General features: G+C 35.4%; 1 protein-coding gene across 4 annotated transcripts in view; it reads right to left on the reverse strand.

Moving 5' to 3' along the window:
• USP15 (ubiquitin specific peptidase 15) overlaps positions 1-16,058 on the reverse strand; it is a 58,547-nt gene that overhangs the window by 24,388 nt on the left and 18,101 nt on the right. For all 4 annotated transcript variants that reach the window (XM_065685005.1, XM_065685082.1, XM_065684913.1 and 1 more), the window contains exons 3-6: positions 14,343-14,473; positions 11,597-11,723; positions 6,406-6,551; positions 3,926-3,987 (exon numbers count right to left, since the gene is read on the reverse strand). In XM_065685005.1, the coding sequence (XP_065541077.1) occupies positions 3,926-3,987; positions 6,406-6,551; positions 11,597-11,723; positions 14,343-14,473 (466 nt within the window). The remainder of the gene's footprint in view (positions 1-3,925; positions 3,988-6,405; positions 6,552-11,596; positions 11,724-14,342; positions 14,474-16,058) is intronic.

Genomic DNA, 16,058 nt, shown 5'->3' on the forward strand with positions numbered 1-16,058 from the left:
ACTGCTCTAAAAAAATGTTTTCGGTTTAAGGAAGTTTTAATAATTTTTCATTTAAACATAAATGGATGTTGAGATGAGATACAAAAACTATTAAGATACATAATTCAAGGTTACTTGCTACTAGCAGCATGAAGCCATTTAAATAAAGTTGTCTTACTAATACTGATAGTTAAAAACCCCTCCAGGATATTATGCACAATACTAAGTAACCTTTAAAAAAATATTATTTTTCTTTGCCTAAAGTAACAGCATTATTGCTCATCCCTGCTGTTTCAGACTATTTTAAAATATAAGAATACTGATTATTTTAATCATATAGACCCTCTGAAAGTCAATACACAACTATCTTGATGTGCATTTTTCTTTTTCTGACCAAATCTTACAGATGAGCACAGAAACAGCTCTGAATACTGAAAGGAATTTATGCACCTTCATGTTTTTGTGGGCCCTACACAACTCCAAGTTGTTTGCATAAAGCTCCTGCTGTCATTGGCAAGCTTTGAAACAAGTATCACCATATTAAGAGAAGAATTCTGCATGCTCAGGATTTTTTTTAAGCACCTTTCAAGAACTAAACTCTTCAAGGAGATCAACATTTTTACACAGGGAATTTTCCCAAGTATATTTTCACATTTATTTTCAATGCTTTATTAATAAACCTTTTCCAAAAGAAAAGATGTCATGTGAAGAAAATACATTCCAACCAACATTCATAAAGCTTTCCTGTAGTTTTCCTTTATCAATCTAAATCCTCTTCTTTGAACACTACTTTCAAAGAAGTAAAATACATAGATTTTGTCCACAAGAGAGGTATAAAACTGAAGCCAGTTTTAAGTCTACTTCAATCTGAGACAAAAGCTAAATTACGCACATTCATATATGTAATTATTTTAGAAGGTATTCGACCTGAGTCATTTTGAACTGAGACTGAACTTTAAAAAACAAATTTGAAGCTTTTATATTTAAACCAAATTCAAATGCTAATAGAGTTTTAAATTTAAGAACTCAGTGTATAACTGTTGTCTAACAAACAGAGAGAAATCAGAGTAAGATACATAAAGGTCTGGTTTTGACCAAAACCTAGCAATAAGTTCATTTGTTTCTTAGAGAAGATACCCTCCTACTCTGAGGTGTGCAGCCTTTCTGCTTGCTTAAGGCTGTTTACATTGTTAAATCCTGTGCATAGGGACGAACAAAATTCATCTGCAGCTCTTGCAGCTTCCAACACATTTCAATACTTCTGGGAAAGCTGCGTAACATTAACAGAAATGCGCCCCCCCCAATCATTTAAAATAAACAAAACCAAAAAAAGACCAAAACAAGGATAATAAACCCTGAAAAGACAGTAATAAAGGAAGCATGAAGTTCAGTCAAAGGAAATGCAAAGCCCTGCACCCGGGGAAGAACCCCAAGCACCACTATGCACTGGGGCGTAGAGGCCAGTGACCAAATGGAAAGCAACTTGACAGAGGAGCACTGGGCTACACTGAGCAGAGTATTGCCAGCAGGTCAAGGGGGGTGATCCTTCCCCTCCACTCTGCACTGGTGAGACACCCCTGGAACGCTGTGCTTAGTTCTGGCTCCCCAGTACCAGAGAGACAAGGACATACTGGAGCAAGTCCAGTGAGAGGCCAGGAACATGGCCTCAAATCTGACAGCATGTGACCTATGGAGAGGCTCAGAGAGCTGAGGCTGCTCTGCCTGAAGAAGAGAAGGACCCAGAGTAAACTTCTCAACCCGCATAAGTACCCTGTGGGAGGGAACAAATTAAATGGAGCGAGCCCTTCTCAGTGGTGCCCACTGTAAGGAGAAGAGCCAAAGGGCACAAACTGAAGCACAGGCAATTCTAGTTAACTACAAGAATTTTTGTTTTACAGTGAGGGTTATCAAACAGTGGAATAGGTCTTCCAGGGAGGTTGTGGAGCCTCCATCCTTGGAGATGCTCATTACCTAACTGGACAAAAACCCGAGTAACGTGCCCTAGCTGACCCTTCTTTGAGCATGGTATTGGACTAGACAATCTCCAGAGGTGCCTTCCAACCTCAACTATTTTGTGATCCTGTGAAAAGCTTAGCTGACTCTCTGAAATGATCCTGCCCTTTTCAAGCATGCCTTTCATCCTTTCCAATGTTTTATATTTTGACCTTTCTAAATATGGCATTTTATTCCCTGGCCTCAGAATTTATGTTTACAATTTCTACTTTTCTAAAAACAAGCACTACAAAGAAAGTAGCCTCAGCAGGATGTAGTGCGAGACAAGGGTGTGACTGACGACAGGACTGTAGGAAGGTGTCTGTATGTACACTATATGTGATGACAAACTAATGCATCTCACACAGAAGACTCAAAAGCAAGTGTTTAATATTTTCTACCCTTTTAAATATTTATTAGATTTTTTTCATCAAGTTTTAAACAGATGTAAAAACCTGTCACCATTACTGTGTTGATTGTCTCTATTTGAATCCACTGAACTTTGCAAACCTTCCACTACTATAATGCATTTGAATACCAAATTTCAGTCAAACTTTCTGATAGCTGCCAAACCTCACAAACATACCCCAGCTTCACATTAAAAGTATACATCCTCATTCTCCGCTTTACTTACAGCCTCCTCTGACACAAGTATTTCCAATTACCATTTTACATGTCCCTAGATCAAAAGTCTTTCAGGAGACATTCTTTAATTTATATACTGCTTCTGATTGCCTACCATTCCAACCGGAATGGAAATTTGGCAGAATAAAAGCAGGTACCATCACCAAGAATATCTTCCTACCAAAACTTCCAAAAAAATCCATGACATTCAATTAACTAAATTCTTTTAACCTTCAAACTCTACATCTAAAATTTGACTCCAAGTTTACATTTCTGCTAGGTGCTTTTGGAGGTCAGAGATTAAACTACAAGTATTTTGCATCCCATTCTTCCTGCTGCTCTACATTCCCAATTTTTTGTTTCATAGCATCTTGCTAAGCAAGATTGTACTGTTCATACTAAGCTAAAATTGAACTCAGACTTCATTAAGCAACTTAATAGAAGCTAGTGTTTCTAACAAAAGTGACTGAGATAAAACACCAAGGATAAAGAATCTCTGTCCTTCAAATGATAAGCAGTAATACTATAAAAATGCTTGAAAACCACTATGAAACTTAATTACATGAATGCAGAATATGAAAAGGAATACGGAACTTAAAAGAACCTTTAGTGAAAAATACGCTCAAGAACCAGCCAACAAAGGGAAAAAACCCACAGTTAACTATTTGGGCTAAGATCATGTCAGTTTTCTAGTAACTAGTCCCAACTATAATCGAAAACCAACAGAACATGGTATAGATCCTGAAAACAACATTAAAAAAGCTTTGGAGAAACCACACTCAAGTCTTTTACCCACTTGCCATACCAAGGCATTACTGATAATGGCAGCAGGCAGAATAGAAAACAAAAAAAACACATTGTACTGTGTTAACTGATGACAGCCCAACAAAGAACAAAAGCAACATGCTGGTAACGTAGACTGCAATTTAAATAATATTTATATATAAATATTGTGCTCTGAAGATAAAAGGACAAGCTACCCATGAGAACACTCACACAGAAGAAAAATCCTAAATAGATACACCTGCATTAATTTTAAAGAAATATAAATAAGTTTTACAGTTTTCTACTACGAACTTTTATCCTATTTTTGAGCAGAATGTATATCACTGGCTGAAATCAACAAAATTAAGCAATGTATATGCAGGAGCTCATCATGTCATATTTTACAGTATGCAGCACTTACAACAAATACACTACTCATGTTTTCAGCTAAAACATCTGAAGGTCAACTTTAAAAATGCCACTTTTAAAAACAGTTGGGTTTTAAGCAAAATAACATGAAAATAGTTAAGCTATAGTAACTCTATGACTTAAATTCTCAACTTACTTGGGAGTTGAAGGACCTCTTGGCCATGATCCATCCTCATTCTTCTGTTCTATCACCAGTACCTACCACAAAAAGTATAATAAGATAACTGAAATATCAGGAGATTGCTTTCTGTTCCAATCTTTTTAATGGATTTCCTGACATGTGACTGAGATGGAAAAGATTGATATTTAAGTTACTATTCCCTGAGTTTCAAGAATATTCAATTACACTTCCTCTTCCTCTATTCACTTTTTTCTCCCCACACCTTAATTCATGCAACTTCAAGCAAGCCACTTAATACTTCTATGCCTGTGGAATCTATGGATATAATGTCAAGACCTTACCTCTCCAAGAGGTCAGAAGATAACCTGCAATGTCTAAGCAGGATCTATGAATATATAGAAACCCCATGTTTATACAACAGCTCTGTTAAGGAAGAGATATTCCTAAAGGAATTCTGCATCACACACAATACAGATCAGTAGGAAAAAGACCCCAACAAAACCAAATGAAACTGCTTTCTGCCTTGATAGCCTTAAAGTCATACCTGTCTGGTTACTCCTGTATTTTTTAGAGAAGTACTCATCTAATATTAATTTTCCAATAGGAGAATTAGCTAATGAAATGAACTTTGGTCAAGTTGTTACTGGTACATAAGGGAGTATGGAACACGCAGTCCTAAACACAGGCATCAACTGCCACTTGAAACGCCCTTGGGTATTTGAGATATCTGCCCTATGCTGGCAGATATGACACAGGACCTACAAAAAGCTCATGCCTTTCTGGACTGACAGCTGGCGTAGCCAGATCATTTGAAATAGCAATTAAACTCAGTATTTAAATAGAGTCTAACTCTAAATTTCCAATGCAACTAATTCTGCGTAACTATACACTGATGTTTCAAGATGCTAATTAACTGTCATACTGTACTTGTAATCAGTCTATACATTGACATACATTCACATAGGTGCTTATGCCCAAAACTTTATACGTAAGTCATGCTGCCACTTGAAGATGTAACCACATTTTCAGTCTGAATACACTAAGACATGACACTGAGTATTAGCTTTCTCACTGGAAAAGAGTAGTCTGCTGTCTTTGGTCATGCAGCTCTCAGAAACTACTAAATAAAAGGAAGATTTAGACTTGAAAGTTCAATGGAACCCCTAAAGGCTTACTACAGAAACCAACTGGTAAATTTAGACCATTAAATTACTCAACTGCACACATAGTTTAGAATTACACAGTAGAAAAACAACTACTAGGTTAGATGGACTTTAATAGTAAGAATAACCATTATTAGATTAGGAGGCTCAGCAAGAAAAACAACAAACTTGTGTGTCAGTAAGTGCAACTGACACACGGTCTATCATGTGCAGCATTTTCAGAAACCATGTTTAAACTTGGTTTTGAGCAATATTTGTTTTTCTGAAAGTACAGATGTCACCTAGAGATCTTTTTATAGCTATATTAGACCATGCTTACTTCAAGGTTAATGTTTCACTGGGATAGAGGCAATTTGCAAGCTACATCTTTGACACAAATGGGAGGTAGGGGCTCTCTTAGCAGGATCACTGCATTGTTAAAATCACCTGAGTGCATGCAGCATGAAGCTAAAGGGCACAATAGCGCAAGCTGTTCTTTTGGTTCACTGATTATTTACCTTTAATGCCATAAAAGAAAACAGAAGCACAGCATGAACACAGCTGTAAGCAGGTTAGAGTCAAGTATTTCAACACAAAAGGAAATACTTTTAATACAATCTTGCCTACAATTACTACCAATGAATTTCATGCATTCATGTTTGTAGCATGACAGCATGAACTACAGCTGTTGAAAAATTACCCAATTCTATTTGAAGACTAAAGAATCAAAGTAATAATCTGAAAAATTATTCCAATGATGCAATTGTTCAGGCAGTTCATGTTTATATATCTGTAGCTTTAACATCCAGTATTTTCTCTTTACATTAATCAGAAAAGGCAGAAAAAGTATCTTGTAAGAAAATCTCCCAGAAAGGGATTTTAAAGTGATGATATAGCCTCATGCTAAAGCAGGTTTTCAGGCTTTTTTGTCTCCATAGTTCTACCTGAAAACTTCTTTTTCTTAAATTCTAAAATCTGCACAATGACATTTGAGAAGACATCATTCTTCTAGATTAAACCCAAAATTTGAAGAACTTTTTAGGTAATTTCAGCCACATATTCTAGACCTTAGGAGTATTTTTTTTTTCTTATTTCAGGTTTTGCCAAATTCCAAGTCAGAAGCATTACATTCATTTATTTTTAATTCAGCAGGAGAGTTAAACTCCTCTTTAATCCTGAAAATACACTCACAGACTACTTCTATTTTGGTGAATCTGTTTATAAAATCCTCTATCCATAACCAATCTAATAGGAAGCAATTTTCATTTAAAAAGAAGGAAAATTCATTGGGTACGGTTACATTTTCATGATAAAGAAAACCCAAACCAACATATAAAAAGTATTGCACTGTACCTGTCCCTGGTATAAGCCAGCATCCTGTATGGTACTGTCTGGTTTATTCAAAGGTTCAAAAGTGTTACTCATGTATTTGTTCCACAATCTGGTCTCTTTTTCACTTGGAATATTGAAGATTTTTCTTATCTCTTTTTCGATTGTATCTGTTTTGAAAGGGAGAGAACACAAGTTCAGCATTTCACTATGCAAACAGCGTAAAGAATAAAGCATCAGAATCACCTACTCTTTTCTTACATTTAAAATATTAATGAAAATGTAGAAACAGCCATGCAACTACACCATGTTGTAGTTCAAGCAAGAAGTTGCTAGTTCCCTTGCCTTTAAAATGTAAACAGCCAGAGGATTATTTTATTCCCTCCTGAATCTCTTAGCAAAGCAGACCAAATGACGACAAGTTGATAAGAACAGGTACAGGAGGTACCTACGTACCCACCTACTAGTTTCTCAGAGTGTGGTAGCACAGGAGTGTGGATGGGTAGGAAATGGTTAGAAGTGAGACTGGCAGCAAAACCAGCTGCAGGGAGTGCAATTCATTCGGTTCCTCACTCTAAATCAAACTTTCCTTGGTTTTCACTCTTCTACTTCCCATATCCCAGTGCAATTAGCACTAACCAAAATCTATATGCACAAAGTTTAATGTACATGCTTACAGAAATGAATGACTACTTTGTAGAACCGGAGTGCATAAATTTACATTAAAAGGATGATGTAAGATTTTATGCTCCTGAAAGTTTTAACATAAAAAGGTCTACCAGCTTGTACGCTATTTGACAGAAAAAAAGTGTTACATAATTTTAAGGTAGCATAACTATTGTCTACAACTGACATGTAAGAAGTTCACAATAAACTCCATTCTCCTTATGCAAAAATAGAGTTTATTCAGGAGTTCTTTAATTTGATCTAATATGTACAGTGCTACACCACAGCAATCTTAGGTTTTGGGGTTTTTCTTTAACTGATACACTAACAAAGGCCGATGGCAGCCAAGTCTCATAGCAGTTAACACAAAAACCAAAATAGGAGTCAAGAAATGTACTGTTTATTCCTGATGATCACTGAAGACACAATTCAAAAAATGAGCACTGCAAGCTCTTTAAGAGATACTCCTCTGAAACCTCAGGATAAAACACCATTGTGTCATCTCCTCTAGCATTCCCTTTGCTCCCTTATACTTAAGACTATTATTTTCTCTTCTGCTATGTTAAATATGAAAAGTCAAAATGAGGCCTGAAGCTTGAAAAGTACTTCATAAAAATCCAGCCACTGGCTTGTGAAATGCATGACAACTGACCAATATAAAATTTGTAGATACTGTAGGCAACTGTATACAATTTCTTTCTATCCTACTTAACACACATTTTAGTATGAACCCAAGAATTAGACTGGATCATCTGCTTCTCAAAGAGAGATGATATGCAGGGCAAGGTAGGCGCCATCAACAGTGCAACAGGCTGTTACTCGATTTATTCACTAAAAAAAAAAAAAGCCAACTAAAAAAATCATGTACTGTCTGAATCAAATCTGAGCCAATGATTTCAAGTAACTGAATGTAAGAATGAAGCTAGTCAGCAACAGTCTTCTAAAAAGAAAATAAAAAACAGATTTAGCAATGGCTTTCACTAAACAAATAAACAAAATAATTTTTCTAATATCATATCTAATTATTTGCACATTGCGGCTCATATTCTTTGCAAGTACTAAGCTTTAACATATTCCAGCTCCACTAACAGGACTGCTATGAGACAGGAAGCATCAATGCTATCAGACGAGTACACAGTATCTCCAGGAGTCTGGGAACAGCATGTTCCACTTGACTATTATGCTAATTTTGAGACTGTGAAACTAAGGTTCTTTTACATACCTCCATGAATGTAAGCAATGCACACTTTACAATTCTTCCCCCCTAAGAAACACTGAAGAGCTGGTGTGCTGGTTTATGATCTAAAGTGAACGTATCTGTTCCAGTATAAATGAAAACTCTACATTCTGAGGCATATTGTGTACGGGATTCTCATCTAGGAGTGCTATTCACACCCCATATATGTTATGAATAGTACTATGATGACATCTAAAAAAGATGGGAAGAACTTCCCTTTAAAAATGCCTCTCACTCCATCAGCTATATAGCCACAATTTCAGACAGCTCAAATTGAGAGTTAAAGGTTATGGATCCCATACAAGATATAGCCTACACTGTTAAAAATTCGATGGCTCCTTAAAAAAAAAAAAAAAAAAAACCCAAAAAAACCCCCCAAAAACCCAACAAAAACCAAACCCACCCAACCAACCAAAAAAACCCAGCTGCATGATTAAAGTACTATTTTGCAAGACTCTTGACTATTTTGGAAGACTCTTGACAAGATGCTGGAGACTGGAGAAGTCCAGTGAATGGTAATACAAATACACTCTGGCTTCCCTAAAGATTAGTGCTACCACAAGTACTGGCTAAAGGAAACTGTAGTAACATATTAATCTGTACTATGAAATAGCAATCCCAGCTTCCGGAAGAAGGGAAAGGCTAGTCACAGATCCCAGAACAACTTGTCCCTGAAGGGTGGCAAGTTTCGCATTCTTGTATTGTGTAGCAAATTAAAGGGAAAGATGAATCAAAGCCATTTGTCAAGATAATTTACTAGCAAAAGTCCATTAGATGCAGAGCTACTGGTGTCATCTCCTACAAAGTTTATCAGCTCAGTTTTAGAACTGTTTTATGACATTGCAGACACAAGCTGACCCCTACTCATCCATAACAGAGGCTACAGACAGTCCGTCATTTTGTGAAACTCTTGAATAGAGACAGAAAATGTCTACACACATTTTCTGATGACTTAGTTTTATCATACTTTGATATATTTAACACTCCTGAATGGATCATTAACTCATTTTCACTCAGAAGCCCTGATCCTAGAAAGATCAACAACAAAAACTAGACTGAAATGCTGCCTGAACTACATCTAGCTCATTTTCTTTTAAGAATCAAACACTTCACCCCTGCCCCAAAAGTTAGCCATCAGTCTTCAAGTTAATATGCACTGCCTTCAAGGTGAGAGTTCTTGACTGTAGGAGAGTCCCAAGAACACACTTTATGTGCCTAGTACTACCCCAAGAAAATGACTGTCGCTATTAAGTCTGTTCTTTATAATCACATTTTCCTGTCTTGTATGTACTAACTTATTGACATACAGCTTAGCTTAGTTCCCATTTGAGTGGAAAAACATAAGTATTCCAGGAATAACACACATTTGAAGGCCAGTAGGAACATATCATATTGTGCTTACAATATTTAAGGTGCTCCAAATTTTTTTCTCTTTACCTGAATTAAGGAAGATGTCATACCGATCTTTCGATGGCACTAAATAATATAATCAGTGATGGTGGGTAGAAAAATTAAAACTTATTGAAAAGACCATAGTACCTTATATGTCCACTCACTTCAGTGGGCTGATATCGACTGTTTTGCAGTACAAGTCTTCTGCAGTCATAATGAAAATGCATCCCTTACTGGCATATACAAGGAAGGTTGAAAAATCAAGATTCTGCAAGATTTCTCTTGTACGTTACTTATTGATCTAATGAGCATCTCTGCTATATATCTTATGAATTCCAGAACTACCTTAAATATACTTGAGGTAAGAACAGCAGTGGGGAGGACGAATCACAATTTTACTAACGGATAAGAGGAAAAACTCAGAGAACAGTTATTTTTTTACTCTTAAAAGTGATATTAGTCTTTCTAGCTCTTCTTCTAAGATGAGACAGGAAAGCCCTGCTTAGTACTCTGCATAAGAAGTTTCAGCTTCAGAAAGGGGCTTCCAAGAGTGTATCATTCATATGTCATGAAAGCAAATAAGGCCAGTGTCAGTAAAGTGGTTGCCAGTGACTCTGACTCTTCCTCATTACAATTTATGACAAATTTCTTGTAATCGTAATTCTCTCTCTGCTAAGAAAACAGACTAACAGTCATTCCAAACTGCCCTACTTTTGATTATAAAAAGAAAATATCAGAAATTAATCAATTACCTGTAATTCCAATGATACAATTAAATTCACTACAGCTGCAAAATAGCTTCTATTTAGTCTTCAGGAAGGGATAATGTTAAACTGCTTTTTTTCTAAGTTTCTGAGTTTGCTTAGAGAATACTGAAGTACAACTTCCCAAGTTCAACCAGATCTTGAAAAGGCCAATTAACATACAACACCAAAGCCTTGTTTCAAGGACAGATTTCATAATTTTGAAGTTTTTATTCTAATACAAGCAGATGATTACTTAAAGATTAAATTTTAAACAAAGTAAATGATTGTGTTTTAGAAGCAAGCAGAATCTGCAAAGAATTAAAAGGTAGCAATTGTAAGTCACTATGAATAATGTAAAGAGAAGTGAAAACTGAAAGAACACCACTGTTATTGAAGAATGTAAACAAAGAGTAATGGATGGGCATAAAGTGTCAAGGACATAAAGTACAGTTCTAACTGCACAAATACAGTTGATTGAAAGGCTCTTATCTCACATACACATAACAAGTACACCAAAAACTGATCAGTACTATCTTTGCATATATTCTGACTGTTACTTTCAGAGACAAATGTTACCAAAATATGGTTCCAAACAATGACTCAAAGAGCAGCCACAGTAACTACAATTAAAGGTAAATTAAAGGTTTAGTACAGGACTCAGTCACTGTAAAAGACTGTGCCTGGCCTGCCACTGCACAACACAAGGAATACTGCCTTTGTAGGTCACCTCTAGCCATTAATTTATAAACTCAATTAATTCTTGTGTTTTGTAATATACCCTCCTCTTATATGACTAAAGAGGTTTAGCTAATGAAAGACATTAATAGAAACACATTAAAAAAAAAGTACTTCTTACACAACAAAAGCCAAGAAAAACTACTATAGAAGCCAATAAAATAAATAGAAACACACTTCCTGAAAATCACAAACTTCTACTGCTAACGCAGATGCCTAGATAAAACTGCACAATTAAATATTGTTTAAAAATTGTATTAAAAATCCTAAATATTCCAAACTATTTCACTTTAAATTTTAACCCAAAGTTAGCCCCATCCTTTTTAATGGTTACAATACCCATCTATCATTTCACCTAGAGACCTGTTTATTCAAAACTTGCTACCAAGTACTATTTAAACAAGTAATAATCACATATTTTAAAAAATAGTTTGCATACCTATTGTATCAGCTTTACTAAATCTTCGTGTGACAACATTGTTCATATTTCCATTTTCACAAAGCTTTAATTCAGTTAGATATACTTCTACTTTGCAGTGCTTTACAAACATACCCTGTTCAACGACCTGAAAAACAGATTGGGATCAGGTATCAGTCCAAACATGTTTTCATATACACACTTCTAAATACTTCTGAGACCTCTTCAAGAAATTGAAGTTCTGGGAATGTAAGAAACTTAATAAATGTAAAAAATTAGAACTAAAATTATTTTATAACTTTTTAGAAATACAGCAAACTAAAAAGTAAATTTTTCGCATGATTATGTTGTCTTACCTGTGTATAACAACACCACCATGACTTTCAATGTTTTAAGAACAGTGGGAATCACAAATAGGCATGCTTACCCAAAAGATACTTTTTATCAAAAGATAAAACCCACCAAAAGTTATTTTTATTTCAAGATATATTCACTGCATGCCACTTGCTCAAAACATGAAGAACTACTTTTCACAGTTAAAGAATACATATAAAAACAAGAATACAAGCTAATAAAATCAGGATATCACATTTTTAAATAAAACCTACAAATATTTTACTTACATTCTGATAATACATTAATTTGAAATTTCACCTACTCATTACATGGTTTTATGTTCTTTTTTGTAACCCATTAAAAAATTGCTAAGTATAAAGGTTTTGGTTTGTTTGTTTGTTGTTTTTTTTTTTTTAATAAAAGTAAAATGTAGAATAAAATATTCAGGGTCACCTCTTAAATGTTTTTCCCTTTGATCTTCCAAAGTGTAACTGCAGTACTTAGTCATGTAGACTGTTCCAAAAATAACCATTGCCCTGATATGTGATACATCTGACAAATACGGTAATAAAAAAAAAAAAAAGCCACCAGCTAATTGCTAGGAGAGATCTGTACGAATATAACTCATATGCATGTGCCATAGGAAAAAGAAATGTATCAGTGAATGATTTCATTGCTGCTCAGTAGTTTGCTTTAATTTCAATGACTGCCAACCATATTTAAATAAAAATGTGTCTTCATTTGAGCAGCATAGTAGGGTTTCTACCTAGTACAGTAACAACAAAACAGTTCCTGTCAACAAAACTGTGCAGTATGGCTAAGGCATCTCTGAGAATAAAACTGACACTCTAGCAGTAGTATTGCCACATTCTGTTTCATAAAGTTCTGATGTCATTTGACATGGGTCAAGTAAAACAACAAATCAATTTAAAATTTGGATCTAAATTTAAAAAAAAGTTGATGTAACCAAAGGAATGAAAACAAAGTGTCATCCCACCTCTATGGAAAAACACCAACACAGACAGAAGAAAGATTCAGGGACAAATGACAAAAGTATCAGAAAGAAAAATTCTGAACTGGAATATGCATCTCCAAAAACTACTGTTCATACTGGCTGAAAACAATGAAGCCATGCCAGTTTACATGGCCACTCGTTACACTCCAGGTGTTTTTCCAGTTAGTTCTTTCCACATAGAAAGCAACTAACTGTAATTTCCCTTCTCTCTTCCTGTATTTCACCCCCAAAGTGAAAAAAAATGACAGAAGTTTTACTACACCATGATGAGGGAAGAGCATTCAGTTTGCTGAAATCCCTCTTCAGGAAAAAAAGTAACAAGTTGATAACATGTATCTTTAAAGAAGGAAAGCCATTTTAATAGATTTCATTCCAGGGATGTCTCTTAAACAAACAAACAAAAATTCCCCCTTTTATTGTGTTAAAAAGAATGTTAAAAGCTAGTTCTATTGATGCCCAAATGAATCCTGAAGATGGCAAATTTCTTCTATAGCTAAATCTGGCATCTGTTTGAAAAGAACGGACTTCAAGTAAGAGGCCAGCATGCATGCAGCTAGACCATAATCATGTCATAGAAGAAAAAGTTACATTACACCAGAAGTCGTATCAAACTGAATTCTAATCAGAATATTACTTCAGGAACTAAAAGAAAAAAAAACCAAAAACCAAAAAAATGCAAGCGCCCTAACGGTAAATTTAGAAGTTGCAAACATAGCAAAATGTATTTTAAAAATTATACAATTCACTACAGTGAGGATGTAACTGTAGTCCCTAGCCTGAAAATCTTAAGATATAATACTATCAAAAAAGACTGTATGATCAATAAACTGGTAAAATGTCATATCACCTTAATGAGAAAGATGGTATGTCTTGGAGAAAAAAAAAAAAACACAAAAATATTAATATTTAAGCATATCATACTAATGGAAGGTCACAGTATTGACAATACCATGGACTGCTACCTGTGCTGAGGTAAGCTTTTTACTTAAAGAAAAAATTCCCCTAGCAATCTGTTGAGCACAGAAGACTCTGCTTACCAGAAAAAGAACTACCAATTACTCTACCAAAGTTAACATCATTAGAGCTAGGCTCTTCACTAATATAGTAAATATAGTTTTAGGGTTTTATACCTAATTACAAAATCATTTGCACTAATAGACTTTCAAGCTCCTAATGCAAGTTCTTGAAATATTAGAGGATCTACTTCCAGAGGAAAAAAAAAAAGTTATATCCTTTTGATCCTTGTTTCTCAATACTAAAAAAAACTAGGTATCTATAAGCAACTAAAGCAGGAGTTGTCTATATGATTATCATATGCCAGGACTTACAATCTTCTAACAAATTCATGCACAACACCTGCATATTTACAGGACTTAATCCAAATCACGTTCAGCCCAGTAGGTTATTTAAGAGTACCTTGCGTGCTATTGGCTCTTGACCTTCCATCAGTGTGTACCAGCTAACTAGCCTATTCCAGCCTTCAGTTGGCAGAAGGATGTAGTCCAGCTCATCAATAAGATGTTCCTTGAGAGACTGAGAATCACCATCTAAAAGAGAAAGATATTTTTACTTGCATACTGTAATTCTGTTGCGTTTTTAATGTATCATACATTAAACAGATGTATTTTCTGAGTAAGTTATATTACTAGTATTAGGGTATTCAAAGCAAAAGTCTTCTGAAACTAGGCAAACTACTCACTTCCTGCATAGCACACCTATTATAGGTAGTATTCTTACACTCAGGAATCCAAGTGACAACTCCATATCCTCATGCTAAGTGCCTAACTTGTTACCGCACATCATAGCATTAGAGAAACCAATCCATTTCTCCACCCACTTCACACATAATCCTATATCACCATGGATACTTCCATTTCATGCTACAGTTGCACCCTTCACTGAAAATGCAGAAATGGGTAGTTACAGTAGATCAAAGATGAAGTTTGAAGTCATTCATTCCATATCAGGCTGGGAAAATAACACGGTACAATCCTCCTACTTAAAGGATCCTACGTGCTCTGGAAACATAGTCCTTCTAAAATTCTTCACGGGGACAGGAAGATACAGCATTTGAAAGAAGTACAACTTGGCAACCTGTTAAATAGCATGCTTTTAGTTTTCATTCAACCCTTATTACAGCAGTAAGATAGCAACTACTCTATATGTGTAAAATATCATTCCAGATCTGAGCCACTATTAGCGTCAGACAATTACGGCAGTTGTCTTTCCATTTGGAAGTACCCAGCAACAGGCCAGCAAGCACACATTATAACCAGAAGCAAAACATTGGGAAAAGTTCACAAACACATCTTCAGTCAACTCTTTAAATGGTTTATGCTGTATTTCTGCACTGATCTGACACTGCTACAGTTTATAGTGAGATCTAATCTGGACTCCATTAGATCTTTCTAAAACCCCAACATTTCTCCTAGTGTATTTTTTTTTCAGAACTTTATTCCATCAAAGTACCCCGACTCATTCTCTCGTATTCAACACTGTTGAACAATCAGCTATTTTAACTACTTGCTTGTGCTTGCTTTGCTAATCTAAAGTTGACTATGTATCTCTTCTTTTGAAGATGGCATGTCTGTATTCTACTGTATTTAACAACTTTTTTTGCAAATGTTGAGATTAACTGAAAATCTCTACCTGTTACTTTTCACTGCTCCCAATTCATCCAAACGTTCTGGAAATAAGGGAGCAGCATTTAAGTTATACAGGTACAACATACTAATTCAGTTTCCTGGAATCAGTATTTCTTGGATTTAACAATAGTTTTCCTTATCACTCCATTACACTGCAGAGTATCTGAGAAAGCATGCCCATTTCATTCTTTAAATCAGAAGCAGATTTTCAGGCTTAACACTTAAGGAGGATAGCATGAGAGTAACTAGTGCATACTACATGTCAAAGACAGGATTAAAAACAAAGTGTTTTAAAGGTTCAATTTATGCTACACAGGAAATCTAGTATAGAGGACTACTGCTCTGCAGTTGAAGGAGACAGCTACTATTTGCCGAGCACATATGACCTTAATTTTAAAACTGCCTTCACACAGGAACAGTGGATGTCAGACAGTAGCTGGATGAACTGTACCACTGCCAGTGCAGATCCATCATTTTAGAACAATGA

Source organism: Lathamus discolor, chromosome 1 (assembly GCF_037157495.1).
Source record: "Lathamus discolor isolate bLatDis1 chromosome 1, bLatDis1.hap1, whole genome shotgun sequence".
In the NCBI taxonomy this organism is placed as follows: Eukaryota; Metazoa; Chordata; class Aves; order Psittaciformes; family Psittacidae; genus Lathamus; species Lathamus discolor.